We start from the raw sequence: 15,630 nt of genomic DNA, 5'->3' as shown, positions 1-15,630 counted from the left end.
ATGTCCTGTTTCTTCAGTAACTTGAATTGTCATTTTCAGCTTTGAATTGTTGCCATGACAGTGTATTCTTACAGTCACTGCTGTAGAGGAAACCTTTTGTTTTCTCCAGCTACAGCTTAGGCTCATGAAATGGACCCTGAAGCAATACTCACTTGTATTCTTTTTTTTTTTGAGACGGAGTTTCACTCATGTTACCCAGGCTGGAGTGCAATGGTGCAATCTCGGCTCATCGCAACCTCTGCCTCCTGGGTTCAGGCAATTCTCCTGCCTCAGCCTCCTGAGTAGCTGGGATTACAGGCACGCACCACCATGCCCAGCTAATTTTTTGTATTTTTAGTAGAGACGGGGTTTCACCATGTTGACCAGGATGGTCTTGATCTCTTGACCTCGTGATCCACCCGCCTCGGCCTCCCAAAGTGCTGGGATTACAGGCTTGAGCCACCGCGCCCGGCCTACTTTTATTCTTTAAGGCATGAGAAACATGACCTTAAGAAACAAAATTAGAACAGTACCAGGCCAGAAAGAGTCCAGGTTCTACTTACATTACCTGGGGTTCACAAACCAGTGGCCCAGCACTGGATCTGCTGTTAACCCTTTGTGTGACCTTACCCAGTGACTCACTCTCTCTGGGCCTCAGGCTTCTCTGTATAAAAAGAAAGCAGTGAAACCAGCCTGGGTGCCTGCTGTGGTAGTGATGTGGGCTGAGGCTGGGCACTGTGTATGTATGGCCTGCAGGCCCAATTTTGGGAACTGTAGGTGATCATGGCCTTCAAAAGCACTTTTCCGAGATGAGCCCTTTTTGGCTGCCACATTCCTCAAGGTAAGATGCTTACCTGTGATCTGCTAGAAAGATGGGGGATTGGGGAGATTGTGTGTTCAGGTGAGTCTGGAAAGCTTTCACATGAAGAAAGTTAGATTTCTTTTTTGCAAGACTCCTCAGAACCTTTATTATGTTATTTTGTGCTGTGAATCTCCTCGAAAGGCTTTCTGATGTTGTTTGACCAAGCTACCTTTTCATGTTATTTTGCTTTAAAATTATACCAATCCTGGGGCCTGGCATGGTGGTTCACATCTGTAATCCCAGCACTTTGGGAGGCCAAGGCAGGTAGATCATTCGAGGTTAGGAGTTCCATACCAGCCTGGTCAACATGATGAAATCCTGTCTTTACTAAAAATACAAAAAAATTAGCCTGGTCTGGTGGTACGCATCTATAATCCTGCTACTTGGGAGGCTGATGCAGGAGAATTGCTTGAACCCGGGAGGCAGGGGTTGCAGTGAGCCGAGATCACACCACTGCACTCCAGCCTGGGCAACAGAGCGAGACTCCATCTCAAAAATAAATAAAATGATAACAATTCATGACATGGTGATTAATGAAGCTGAATATTACTGTTGACTATACTTTGTTTCATTTACTGAGTCAACAAAAAGGTATTGACTGTCTTTTGTGTGCGAGGCTCTGCTTTAAGCCCCGGACATAAGGCAGCAAACAAGATGGACACAGGCTTCATCGTCATGGACTGAGGCACTACAGTTTCGAAGGCTGTGAAGGAGAAGTCAGGCACCATGACAACCTTTAAATGGACAGGCCTGTGTGAAGGGGTCAGGGCAGGTGTCCCTGAGGGACTGGCACTGACCTTGAGTTCTGAGGGATGAATAGGGAGTTAGTTGGGGCAGGGAAAGGTGAATGGTGACTACCTGGGAGGTACCAGTGACAGTGTAGCCCAGGTGTTTAGATTTGGGGAGGAGGAGGTTAAGGTCAGAGGGGTATGGCAGGTGGGAGCCAGATCAAACTAAAACTGGGCTTCCTGGTGACATGGGGAAACTGAGTTCTGAACAGGCTGGTAACCTGATCAGGTGTGCCTTTGAAAAGGATCAGTTAGGGCCTGTAATTCTAGCACTTTGGGAGGTTGTGGCGGGTGGATCACTTGAGCCCAGGAGTTCAAGACCAGCCTTGAACCGCATCTCTACAGAAAATACAAAAACTAGCCGGCTGTGGTGATGTGTGCCTGTGGTCTCAGCTACTCTGGGGCTGAGGTGGGAGGATCACTTGAGGCAAAGGTTGCAGTGAGCTGAGATCACACCCACTGCACTTCAGCCTGGATGACAGAGTGAGACCCTGTCTCATAAAAGGGGAGGGGTGGATCATTTAGGCCACTGAGTGGAGAACAGGGTTGGTCTGTAGGAAGACAAGGATGTCTAGAGAGAGATAGTGAGGCTTATCCCTGGGAGTAGAGGGTAGTAGGGGATGGATTTGAGAGACAGGAGGATATTTAATGAGAATAATTCCATGTTAATGGTATAATGGTTTTCCCTTTGAGGACAAGACCAACAATTGGATTTAATAACGTCTGACATTTTCCTTTGTTCTATTACAGTGAAAGGAAAGTTCCTTCATTCCTTCCTCCCTTATGCCTCCTAAATCCTCCCTCTCAGCCTGAAACATCGGACATTTTTTCTCTGGGTAGCTCCATTCTAATCTAAGTTCTTGCCATAGCCTCAATTTTAGGTTTTATCACAGGATTTCTGTACTGAAATCCTTCCTATTGACTCCCCAGGCCTTCAGGCTGAAATACCAACGCCTTCCCCAGGCCCTGTTCCTCTGCCTCTACCCTCTCTCACCTTGCCTCCTGCCACTGTACCCCCCGCCCCCGCCCCGGCCCCCACCCCCACCTCCGTTTTAGCTGCGCTAATCTCGTACTTGAAAGTTCCCACAATGGGCTGCATATGCATGGGCTCCCTTCTTTTGCACATGCCTTTCCTTCAGTCAGTGCCTTCTCCCATTTCTTCACCTGAGCAAGTCGTCTTTATCCCGAATCTAAACCCAGCCCTCCCTTTTTTGGGGGGACAGAGTCGCTCTGTTGCCCAGACTGGAGTATAGTGGTGCGATCTCTGCTCACTGCAGCCTCCGTCTCACAGGTTCAAGTGATTCTCCTGCCTCAGCCTCCTGAGTAGCTGGGATTACAGGCATGAGACACAACACCTGGTTAATTTTTGTATTTTTAGTAGAGACAGGGTTTCACCATGTTGGCCAGGCTGATCTAAACTCCTGGCCTCAAGTGATCCGCCCACCTCAGCCTCCCAAAGTGCTGAGATTACAGGTGTGAGCCACCGCGCCTGGCATCAGCCCACATTTTCTCAAGCACCTTCCTTGAGCCTGGCCAGTCTGAGTTAGGTACCTACCCATCCTTCGTTTCTACAGCCCTCTGCTCTTCCTGCAGATTGTTATTAGTGCTCATCTTGTTTTTCTCCCTCATTAGCTTGGGGGGAGGAGCTCCTTAAGGGCAGCAACTTTGCTCTCATCTCTGAACCCCAGAAAATAACACAGCACCTGGGACAAAGTAGGTGAACAATAAATGGCTAACTGAATAAATGATGGTATGATTGAATAAGGGAATAAGCAAGAAATAAGTTTTAAGTTAATTTCTAAGAACTTTTTGTATATAACATTTTAACTTTCTGTTTTCTTTCATTTCCTAGCACAGCTGAAGGTTTAACAAGAAAAAATATGTCAGATGTCAGTGGGTGGCAAACATTTTTACAAGCCCTTGACTACTTCCTCAAAATGTTCTTTGGCTCTGCAGCGCTCGGCACTCTCACTGGCTTAATTTCTGCATTAATATCCTTTTAATGTGATGAACATGCAGGGTTGAGATTATTCTTGATGATTTTATCTCTAGCCAGTTTCGCCTGTTTTTTAAGGGGGTCAGTGTTAGATGAAGGTTTTGCTGAAAGGAGGATTTTTTGCTTTGTTTTGTTTGAGAAACACTTTTAACTCAAGGATTTTTAAATTTAACATGTGAAATTTAGGATATCACTTTTCAAAGTTTAAAAAACATGTACACTATTGGATATCAGATGTGATTTTGGGGGACCTCTTGGTTCCCAGGGTATGAAAGCCACACTCGGATGATTTTCATTTTCTGCCGTCTCACTTCTCACATTTGGAAAATTGGAAATTAATTTTCTTTGAAAATGTCAAATAGACCAGGTACAGTGGCTCACACCTGTAATCCAGCACTTTGAGAGGCTAAGGCCAGGGGATTGCTTTTGCCCAGGGGTTCAAGACCAGCCTGAGCAATATAGCGAGACCTCATCTCTAAAAAATAAATAAAAATAAAATGTCAAATAGGGAAAATTGTTATCCCACTGGAAGTGTTTATCCATAAGGACTGGAAAAGGGGCTCTCGAAGTGTGTTCCATGGAGTTATTTGCACTGATTTTGTTGTTTAACAACCAATACGCCTTTCCAGCTGGAGCAGGAAAGAGGCTTGTTAAGGCCAATGACACCTTTATTGCTGTAGAAATTTCATTATGTTTAAAATAGAAACAGGCAGTAGACCACTTGGGGGCGCACCTAAGCCTACGTCTCAGGGAGATGGCCACCTGCCCCTCCTCCACGAGCAGTTTGTTTCACAGATGGCCGGAAGAGACTCTTTTGCCTGTTACAGGCATGTTTTTCTGCCATCCTGTTGAATTTTTCCATCAGCTCCTTTGTCCAGAAGTCTAAAGGCTCTATTGAGTTGGCTAACAGCTTCTCATATTGTACCAATAAACAGAATGGAACAGAAAACTTTTTCCAGTTCAGTGTTTTCCTCCATATTTATCTTTTTCTTTAAAAAAAAAGTATCTATCAAAATGAAGTGTCACAGATGGGTACTGTAAGCACCACTATAGGCATTATGAACAATACTTGAATATATAGAAGGCTCTCTCCTTTCACAGGGGCATGAGTTTGGAAATCTCCAGGAACAGGAAGACTGTGTTTCAACAGGGCCTTGAACCCCAGTTTGAACAGCGATTCACACTGTTGTGTTTGACTCAAAACTGATGGGGAAAGTGAGATGAGCGTTAGTGATCTCATCTGATGTTGTTGGAAGAGTGGGGGTGGTACGGCCCTGGGAGGAACCTGGCCGAGTGAGCTATCCTTAGTGCGTCCACAGTGCCAGCTTCACCTCATGGCCTGGCACATCCTCAGCCCTTTAAGTCAGCGTTTTTAAATGAGTTGACTTAGCTTGATTTTCATTTTCTGCCACCGTTTATCTCCAGAATTAGTGTTTTGTCAGATTCCCTTTCTTATAGTCTCCCTACAAAGGAAAAAATCCATAATGACAAATTTTCAGTTGTAACCTTGGGATGTTGCAAAATCTTCTGTATCTATTGTTTACTTCATGTATTTGGAAAGCAGCAGTTTTGTGACTTCTCCACATCTCCCATCAACTCTCCCTCAATTCTTCCTTGACAGTTGTCATTTACGTGCTGAAGCATATTGATTTGAGGAAAACGCCTTCCTTGGAATTTGGCATGATGATCATTTTTGCTTATCTGCCTTATGGGCTTGCAGAAGGAATCTCACTCTCAGGTAAGTGACAGAGACTTTGAAAGTGCTGTGATGATGCCACCTTGTCTTGTCCTGCCTGGTGAAAGGGGCTTTGTCAGTTTGGTCACTTTCAGTCACAAGAGACAGTCACAACTCAGAAGAGCTTAAGTAATAAAGGGAATCTACTGGCTCCCTAGAAAAACATCTGGGCTGGATGCAGTGGCTCACGCCTGTAATCCCAGCACTTTGGGAGGCCAAGGTGGGCGGATCACGAGGTCAGGAGATCAAAACCATCCTGGCCAACATGGTGAAGCCCTGTCTCTACTAAAGGTACAAAAATCAGCTGGGCGTGGTGGCAGGTGCCTGTAATCCCAGCTACTCAGGAGGCTGAGGCAGGAGAATTGCTTGAACCTGGGAGGCGGAGGTTGTAGTGAGCCAAGATCACACCACTGCACTCCAGCCTGGGCAACAGAGCAAGACTCCATAAAAAAAAATAAATAAATAAATAAAAAATAAAAACAAAAAAAAAAAACCACATTTGGATTTAGGCCTGCCTGGATCCAGAGGCTCAAACAGTCACATTGGTGTCAGTCACATTTTCTTTTAACCTGCCTTCTCTCATTTAGCCCATCAGTCCTATGAGGCTCCCTTGGAGGAGGGTAGCCTGTGGGAGGGAGGTACTGTGAAGGTCCTTATTTTACTGATGAGAAAACTGAGGTTGAATGAGATTAAATAAATTACCCAGGGTCACAGCTGGGATTGGTGGAATAATAATTTAAACTAGTTGTCTTTGAGTCAAGAACTAGTGCTTAGAACCCTCCTCTAATACAATTTTCTCCAACACAAATCGTCATAAACCATGTACTCAGTGCTACATAGAGGAGAAAGCAAAGTGTGGTGGTGGCATAGTGTTGGAGTAGCCGTTTATTGGACACAGCAGTTTCGTGACTTTTTTTATGCTGTATTCGGGTTTTTAATGCTGCTACCACCCCTGTGGAGTAGGTACTAGGAGACTCATTAGCCCAGAGCTGCACTGCACAGGCAGTGATGGCAGTGAGATTGAAACCCAGACAATGGAGCCCTGTAGACTTTTCCCTGCACCCCATTGGAGGAGGGCATGCAGCTCCCAGCAGCAGAGATGACTCTGATGTGGCCCTAGAAGATGATGCTCACCAGGTGGGGGAGGGGTAACTGCTCACAGAGTAAGGGTCTCTGAGCAGTCACCTTGTAGTCAATCAGCAGCCCCTGTTTGCAAGGCTTGGCTTAGTTGGGCTTTCTGCCCACAAGTGGCAGTCAAGCTTGTGTCCGCAGTTCGTTACATTGTAAGGATGTTGACTTGAAAATGGAGCATGACTCACCCCTGTTCCTGTGTGATGGGGCAGCCAGGTGGGAAGGGCTCTGCCCTGAAAGTCTGACCCCATCCTTTGAGTGAAGGCCCTTCAGAGCCCTTGTTCTGGAAAGGAGGCGCTATTGCAGGGATGTTTTGATCTGTGCCACAGGATGGCAAAGATTTTTTTTTCTTTTTTTTTTTTTTTTTTTTTTGAGACGGAGTTTCGCTCTTGTTACCCAGGCTGGAGTGCAATGGCGCGATCTCGGCTCACCGCAACCTCCGTCTCCTGGGTTCAGGCAATTCTCCTGCCTCAGCCTCCTGAGTAGCTGGGATTACAGGCACACGCCACCATGCCCAGCTAATTTTTTGTAGTTTTAGTACAGACGGGGTTTCACCATGTTGACCAGGATGGTCTCAATCTCTTGACCTTGTGATCCACCCGCCTCGGCCTCCCAAAGTGCTGGGATTACAGGCTTGAGCCACCGCGCCCGGCCCTAGATTTTCTTTTCTATTAGCTTTGTTGAGGTATAATTTACACATAATACATGGACCTGTTCTAAGTATACAGTTCCATGAATTTCGGCAAATTGCAGGCGTAACTACCCCCGCAGTCGAGGTATGGCATATTCTGATCGCCCAGCATGGCTCCCCTGTGCCCTTCTGCAGTCAGTCCCCCACCTGTCCTGGCTCCTGGCACCCACTGATCTTCACTGTCACTATAGTTTTGCCTGTTCCAGAGTGTCATTTAAGTGAAATCATGTGGTCTGTGTCTCCTCTCTTTGAGTTACCATAATGTTTTTGGGAGACACCCATGTTTTTGCATGTGTCAGTAGTTAATCATTCTTACTGCCCCATAGTTTATTATCTGTTCACTATTTGAAGGACATTTGGGGTTTTCCAGATTTGGGCTAAGAACATGGTGCATATGTTTTCATTTATCTTGGGTAAATACCTAAGATTAAAGCTGCTAGGTCATATGGTAAGTACATTTTTACTTTTTTGGAAACTGCCTAGTGTTTTTTGAAGTGACTATATCATTTTACATTCCCGTCAGAATGTGTGAGAGAGTGCCAGTTGCTTCATATTGTCACCATACTTATTTTAATTTTAAAAAGTTCAGCTGTCCTGATAGGTGTGTAGCAATGGGATTTAGATGTGCCTTGGTGTGGTTCTTTTTATATTCCACTTGGGTTCATTGAGCTTCTTGGGTTTATAGTTTATATGAGTTTATAGCTTTCATCAGATTTGGTAAGCTTTTGCCCATTTCTTTATTAACATTTTTTTGTTCCCCCGTCCCCTTCCCCTTGAGACTTCAATTTACTGCAATTATGAGAGCTAGCATGTTATTGGCCCACAATATGCTTTGCCCTTTTCTTTTCTGTTTTTTTTCCTTACGTGCTTTATTTTTGTTATTTTCTGTTGCTGTGTTTTCAAGGTCACTGATCTTTCCTTCTGCCATGTGGAATCTCTTCTAATCCTACCCAGTGTATTTCTCATTTGCATTTTCTATAATTCATTGAGGGAAGATCCCCTTTGGGTTATTTTCACTTCTTCCATTTCTCTCTTCATCATGTTCGCGTTTTCCTCTATATTCTGGAGCTAATGAAACTTATTTATAATAGCTGTTTTAATGTCCTTGTTTGCTAATTCCATCATCTCTGTCAATTCTAGGTCTGCTCTGTTGTTGATTTTTCTTGTGCTTATAGGTCACATTTTCTTGCTCTTTGCTTGCTATTAAGTTTTGATTGGATGTCAGTCATTGTGAACTTTATGTTGTTGAGTACAAGATTTTATTGTGTTCCTTTATGGAGTTCCAGACTTTTCTTTTTAAAGAAAAAATATAGGCTGGGCATGGTGGCTCAGGCCTGTAACCCAGCACTTGGGAGGCCGAGGCGGGCGGATCGCCTTAGGTCGGGAGTTTGAGACCAGCCTGACCAACATGGAGAAACCCCGTCTCTACTAAAAATACAAAATTAGGCCGGGCGCGGTGGCTCTAGCCTGTAATCCCAGCACTTTGGGAGGCTGAGGCGGGTGGATCATGAGGTCAAGAGATCGAGACCATCCTGATCAACATGGTGAAACCCCGTCTCTACCAAAAATACAAAAAATTAGCTGGGCATGGTGGTACGTGCCTGTAATCCCAGCTACTCAGGAGGCTGAGGCAGGAGAATTGCCTGAACCCAGGAGGCGGAGGTTGCGGTGAGCCGAGATCGTGCCATTGCACTCCAGCCTGGGTAACAAGAGCGAAACTCCATCTCAAAAAAAAAAAAAAAAAATACAAAATTAGCTGGGCTTGGTGGTGCATGCCTATAATCTTAGCTACTCGGGAGGCTGAAGCAGGAGAATCGCTCGAACCCGGGAGACAGAGGTGGTGTTGAGCTGAAATTGCGCCATTGCACTCCAGCCTGGGCAACAAGAGTGAAACTCCATCTCAAAATAATAATAAATTTTATATATGTGTATATATATATATTTGTTTCCTGTGTGTTATTTCTGGGCTTTTCTTGTGGCATATATCTAAGTCTCTTGACATCAGTGTAATCCTTTTAGAGGCTTACATTTAAACTTTGTTAGGGCAGGTGCAGAGTAGCAGGGCCCTAACTAAGGTGTCTCAGGTATTGTGAGCTCACTCCACTCTGGCTGGTGGGAACACAAACTATTCCCAGCCCCGTGTCAGCTTCTGGGATTCTTCAGCCTACTTCGTTTTCATGGTTCTTTCCCCAGCCTCTTGTTTCATCCCACGTACTTACTGATGAGTATCAGTCAGAGACTCAAGGGGACTTTACAATAGATGTCCAAGAGCTCTCTTTCTGTGCAGCTTCCCCCACCCAACATGACAGCCCCCCAGAGCCTCAGCATCAGGCAGTCAGCTCAGCCAGGGGGTCTGGAGAAAGAGTGGCCACCTTGTTTGTTTCCCTTATGGCCAGAATCACAGCCGTACCCTATCTTTTGTCCCATGTCAGAAAATAGTTTTGTTTCGCATCTTGTATCAGGTTTTGTAGATATGTAGAGGAGGACAGTGTTCTGTGTAGCAGTAATTTCTTCGGACACAAAGCGGAAGGCCCAGTGATCTTTAGTGACTCCACTGACAGAATTCTTCTGCCCACAGTCACTTTCTGGAGTCACACGTGGGTGCTGTGTGAGCAGCACAAGGAGGAAGCAGAGTGGACTCGCCATTTTCAGGATTTTGTTTTTCATCACAAACCACTTCACCAGGATAATTCCATCCTGGTATCTGCCATGAGGTTCCTTTTCTTTACTGAATGTTGGCACTTACAAAAACATTACCTGTGAGTCATTTAGCTCTAGCCTAGCTATTTTTACATCTGTTTTTCTAAATTGTTCCTCTACCCTCTTGAGATGATCATTGAGTACCTGCTGGCAAACATGTGTTTCATGCATCTGTTTGGAATCTGTGATTAAAACAAAGGAGTGTTTTTCTTACCTTCTTTTCAGAGTGGCAGTGTTTCCTGTTGATAGGGGTGTCATTTCCTTAGGGACCTTGCTCCACACAGAGCAGTGCAAGCCAGGAACACCAGATCTGCCTCTGGGTAAGGGACCCTGCTCTGTCTGCACTTTGCCTTTTGGGCGTTTGCCACTCCGAGAGGGGCAGGATGGCCCTGTGCGGTGTGTGGACCCTCACACCGTACTGTGAAAGCACAGGTGGAGAGGATGGTGTTTTTGCTGTCTTCTGCTTCCCTTTTGGGCTCCCCTTTTCCTATCACAAAGGACTGATGTCAGGTGGTTCCCAAGACCGCAATGCAGGACATTTTCCTCCTAGGAAGTGGGAATTATTTACCTAAATCCACATGTAGGGAACACAGTTGTTAAGGACTGGGGCTGGAAAACGGACAGACTTGGATTTGAACCCCAGCTCCACTTCTCATTGGCTGTGTAACCTCAGACAACAGACTTAACCACCCCGTGTTCTACTTCCTCATCATAAAATAGACAAATAAAAGGGCCAGCCTAATGCCTTTGCTGAGAATGAATGAAAGTGATGCAAGTGACAGTTCTGATGGGGCATCTGTGCTACTGCTGGGGTGGCCATAAGTCCTGGTTTGCTCCGAGACCCCCAGTTTTGCTGTTGTCTCAACATGATGAATGAATAATATCCCCCTTTTTTTTTTTTTTGAGACAGAGTTTCGCTCTTGTTACCCAGGCTGGAGTGCAATGGCGCAATCTCGGCTCACCGTAACCTCCGCCTCCTAGGTTCAGGCAATTCTCCTGCCTCAGCCTCCTGAGCAGCTGGGATTACAGGCACGCGCCACCATGCCCAGCTAATTTTTTGTAGTTTTAGTAGAGACGGGGTTTCACCATGTTGACCAGGATGGTCTCGATCTCTTGACCGCGTGATCCACCCGCCTCGGCCTCCCAAAGTGCTGGAATTATAGGCATGAGCCACCGCGCCCGGCCAATATCCCCTTTTATTCTAAAAAATGTCCTGGTATCCACAGCAAATCAAATAGTCTCCCTAATCATTACTCAGCAAGCTTTAGCTATTCTCAGAATATTCGTTCTAATTGTATCCATGTTAACTATTTTTATTGTTCAGTCAAGCCAGTTTTGAGGGCCACTTTGGCCTCTGACACTAAAGATTCAGAGGTGAATAGACCCCACTTATGCAGGGCAGTTAGCAAACACTGGGCTTACAGGGGACGGGACAGTGACACTCTGTCAAGGCGAGTCAGAGGAGGGGACTTTGGGCTTGAAGGATGAGTTTGTAAGATTAATCATGACATAACGCTTTCTTAAGATATTGGCATAAAGTTGGCCAAAGATGGAATGTACACTGAAGTGCTCTTATGCATTGATATCTAAGGAATTCCATTGCAGCACTGCTTGAGAGAGAAAAATTGGAAGGAACTAAATGTTCATTAGTAATGGAAAAGATTAAATTCCAGTCCATTTGCACTTTGGAGTCCTGTGCAGTCACTTCAGAAATGAACTTGACCTGTTTGTACTACCCATGGAAAGAATTTGACATAGTGTTAAATTTTTTTAAAGTAAGTTGAAAAATCAATTTCTTTCTTTCTTTTTTTTTTTTTTTTGAGACAGAGTCTTGTTCTGTCACCAGGTGCCAGGCTGGAGTGCAGTGGCGCAATCTCAGCTCACTGCAATCTCCACCTCCCAGGTTCAAGCAGTTCTCCTGCCTCAGCCTCCTGAGTAGCTGGGACTACAGGTGCACGCCACCACACCCAGCTAATTTTTGTGTTTTTTAGTAGAGACGGGGTTTCACCATGTTGGCCAGGATGGTTTCAGTCTTTTGACCTCATGATCTGCCTGCCTCAGCCTCCCGAAGTGCTGGAATTACAGGCATGAGCCACTGCACCTGGCCGAAAAATCGATTTCTTACCCATTCAAGAAATATTTATTAAATGCCCACCCTATGCTGAGAACTATCCTTGCTACTGGGGCTACAGTAATAAACAATACAAGATCAGGTTCCTTTTCCTGCAGAAGAAAGTCAGCCAGAATGTATGCAAACCCATACAACAATTCCAGGTGGCAAGAAATGACGAGAAATCAAATCCATGTGGCAGAGAGTGGCATGCGGTAGAGGATGTACTGGGGCTCAGGCAGCCAGGGAGGTCTCTCCTGGAGGTGGCCCTGGAGCCTAGACCTGTGTGGTGACAGGATCCAGCCCAGAGATGCTCTAGGGAAGGAGGTTCTGGAGGGTCCGAAGATAGATGTGTGGGAGTGTGGCATGCTCCGGGAAGAGAAGGAAGACCAGTGTGGCCAGAACAGAGCAGGCAAGGACACTGCCTTGCAGGCTTGGTAGGGCCTGGGCAGGAGCTGGGGTTCTGTTAGATGCACCATGACAAGAGAGTTGAAAGCCCTTGAAAAAAATCACTCTGCTGGTAATAGGCACCATATATGTGATAGGATCGTGTTTATTACTTTATTTTAATTATATTTTAATTTTATTTTTTGAGACAGGATCATGCTCTGTTGGCCAGGCTGGAGCGCAGTGGCAGAATCACAACTCACTGCAGCCTTGACCTCCCCAGGCTTAGGTGATCCATCCATCTCAGCCTCCTGAGTAGCTGGCACTACAGGCACGTGCCACCACACTGACTAGTTTTGTTTTGTTTTGTTTTTTCATAGAGATACATATAATTTATGCTATCTTATTTAAATAAAAATTCATTTAAGAAAATAGTATTCTATATATGAAAGGCCAGGTACCATTATTGAGATGGAATGAAACAGAAACTAAAGTAAGGATTGGGATTTATTTATATATATATATACACACACACACACACACACACACACACACACACAGGTATTGATCGACTTACGACCATTCGACTTTACGACCACAATCACTAGCCACGACTGCTCCGCGTCTGGCAGTGCAAACGCTGCCCAGCTGGGCGTACGACAGTGCGGGACAGTAAACATATATGCTATATCATCATTATTAGTCATTTTCTTGCCTTTCTTACTAAAATGTGAGTGGTTTATATCCCTATATCTTTAACAATATTAGAACATACTAAGTTTAAATTATATTTGAACAAGATATCCAGATGACATCTTTTATGATGAATGCTACATATTTGTATCCCATGGAAAGTCACATAAAATTGTGATGATTTACTTTTCTATTTGCAGTGATAATACATAAATACCTGGTAACTAGTCCTTTTTAACCCTAAGACTTAACATAGTTCATACTCTTCTGCTTTTCAAAACTCATCATGTGCCGTGGTTTTTCACTTCAAACCATAGACCATCGTGGTTCAGTGATCTGTGAATATTCCACAGTTTTACACAAGGCTGCGCCTTTACCACAAGTTAAGGTGGCTTTTTAAAAATGAGATTGGACAAGAATGCTTTCATAATAAGCATTCAGGTCAACCTTTACTACTGGTAATGCAGTGTTTTACTTAAACCTGACGAATGTAAAAATAAATAAAATGGTGTAGAGATGATACAAATGGCATAAAATGAACAAAGAAAATTATGATATATAACAATAATGAAAGAAAATTATGATAAAATATGACTTAAAGATTTTTATAACATCATTTCACAGTACTGTACATGTAGCCTACTCAACTTACGACCAAATCATGTTACGACCGGTCTGTCGGAACCAATCGTGGTCATAAGTCGAGTACTAGCTGTATACACACACACACACTCGGAATTAGTATATCTTGGCAGCTTGCTGACTTTTTAAAACAACCTCAGCCTCATTACATGAAATAGAGACCCCTTTTCTGCTGCCCACACAGGGAGATACTGAGAAGAAACATGAGTGCCCCAGGAGCGACTGAGAGCAGCAGACAAACGCTGAGGCTCCAATCCTGCGTAAACACCAAACGCTGCAGACGCTCTCATGCAGGGCTTTGAAGAAAAGATGCATTACTTTTTAAATAACAGTAGTACATGATTATGGGAAAATTCATTGTTAGGGAAATGTATTTTAAAAGTCAATCAACATCCAAACATTTGGCCGGGTGTAGTGACTCACACCTGTAATACCAGCACTTTGGGAGGCTGAGGCGGGTGGATTGCCTGAGCTCAGGAGTTTGAGACTAGCCTGGGCAGCATAGCAAACCTCATCTCTACAAAAATACAAAAAAATAGCCAGGTGTATTGGTGTGTGCCTGTGAACCCAGCTATTTGGGAAGCTGAGGTGGGAGGATTGCTTGAGCCTAGGAGGCAGAGGTTGGAATGAGCTGTGATCATATCGTATATTCCAGCCTGGGTGATAGAGTGAAACCCTGTCTCAAAAAAAAAAAAAAAAAAAAAAAAATCCACACATTCTCCATACACAGATTCTTAGACTCCTTTTCTGGCCCCCAGAGTGGTTCACTTGCTCCTCTTATGCAGTCCTCCCCCAGCATCCATGGAGGATCAGCTCTAGGATGCCCCACAGATAGAAAACTCATAGGTGCTCAAGTCCCATATATAAAATGATGCAGTTGGCCAGCACGGTGGCTCACGCCTATAATACCAGCACTTTGGGAGGGCGAGACAGGCGGATCACCTGAGATTAGGAGTCTGAGACCAGCATGGCCAACATGGTGAAACCTCGTGTCTACTAAAAATACAAAAAATTAGCCAGGCATGGTAGTGTGTGCTTGTAGTAGTCCCAACTCCTCAGGAGGCTGAGGCAGGAGAATCGCGTGAACCTGGGAGGCAGAGGTTACAGTGAGTCAAGATCGCACTATTGCACTCCAACCTGGGCAACAAGAGCAAAACTCCGTTTCAAAAAAAAAAAAAAAATGATGCAGTGCAGTGGGCCCTCCATACCCACAGGTTCCACATCTGCCAATCCTATCCCTGGATGTCAGTGTTAATCCATACCTCTTTAGCTCTGGTACTGTGAAGGGGACTTTACATGGCTTCTTTTCGCTCACCCGCCTAACACTTCTGTGAGTGAGTACTATTAGTTCCACTGTACAGAAGAGAAAACTGAGGCTCTGATGGGGGACATGATGTGGCTCAAGATCATCCAGCTAGTAATGAGACTGCCAGAGAAAAGGGGCCCATGGTGTTTTTTCTGAAGCCTCTGGGAGGCCTCAGGTATTCATTTATATTCCTTTTTGTTCTTCTTCTTTTTTTTTTTTTAATTGTAATTTAGGTTTATATTCCTTTTTCTTAAAATGCCTAAAGCTCTAGGCTCCAGGGATTTTCAGGAATTGTGAGATCTGAGTTGGGGATCACACGGCAGGTGCTTTTCTGTTCTGTTCTCTCCCTCTCTAGGCATCATGGCCATCCTGTTCTCAGGCATCGTGATGTCGCACTACACGCACCATAACCTCTCCCCAGTCACCCAGATCCTCATGCAGCAGACCCTCCGCACTGTGGCCTTCTTGTGTGGTGAGTTCTGCCTCTGTGTGGCCCTGTGCAGGCCTACCCGGAGCTGATCTTTCTTCCTTATCCTGTTCTAGAAGTCAGCTGAGACTTTCCCTGGCAGTAGGGCATCAGTTCCTCAGGGCCAGATCCCATACTCCCTTA

The 15,630-nt window shown here is 44.9% G+C and overlaps 1 protein-coding gene across 3 annotated transcripts in view; it reads left to right on the top strand.

Moving 5' to 3' along the window:
• SLC9A8 (solute carrier family 9 member A8) overlaps nucleotides 1-15,630 on the top strand; it is a 79,878-nt gene that overhangs the window by 45,691 nt on the left and 18,557 nt on the right. For all 3 annotated transcript variants that reach the window (XR_004262078.1, XM_032256023.1, XM_032256024.1), the window contains exons 9-11: nucleotides 3,482-3,620; nucleotides 5,258-5,363; nucleotides 15,376-15,492. Coding sequence is in view for 2 of the 3 variants with exons in the window: in XM_032256023.1 (XP_032111914.1) it covers nucleotides 3,482-3,620; nucleotides 5,258-5,363; nucleotides 15,376-15,492 (362 nt within the window). In the remaining variant the exon portion in view is untranslated. The remainder of the gene's footprint in view (nucleotides 1-3,481; nucleotides 3,621-5,257; nucleotides 5,364-15,375; nucleotides 15,493-15,630) is intronic.

This window comes from Sapajus apella, unplaced genomic scaffold (assembly GCF_009761245.1).
Source record: "Sapajus apella isolate SASKATOON/1434 unplaced genomic scaffold, GSC_monkey_1.0 scaffold92, whole genome shotgun sequence".
NCBI lineage: Eukaryota > Metazoa > Chordata > Mammalia > Primates > Cebidae > Sapajus > Sapajus apella.
The sequence above is the reverse complement of the archived record's forward strand: the minus strand, read 5'-3'. Positions and strand labels throughout refer to the sequence as shown.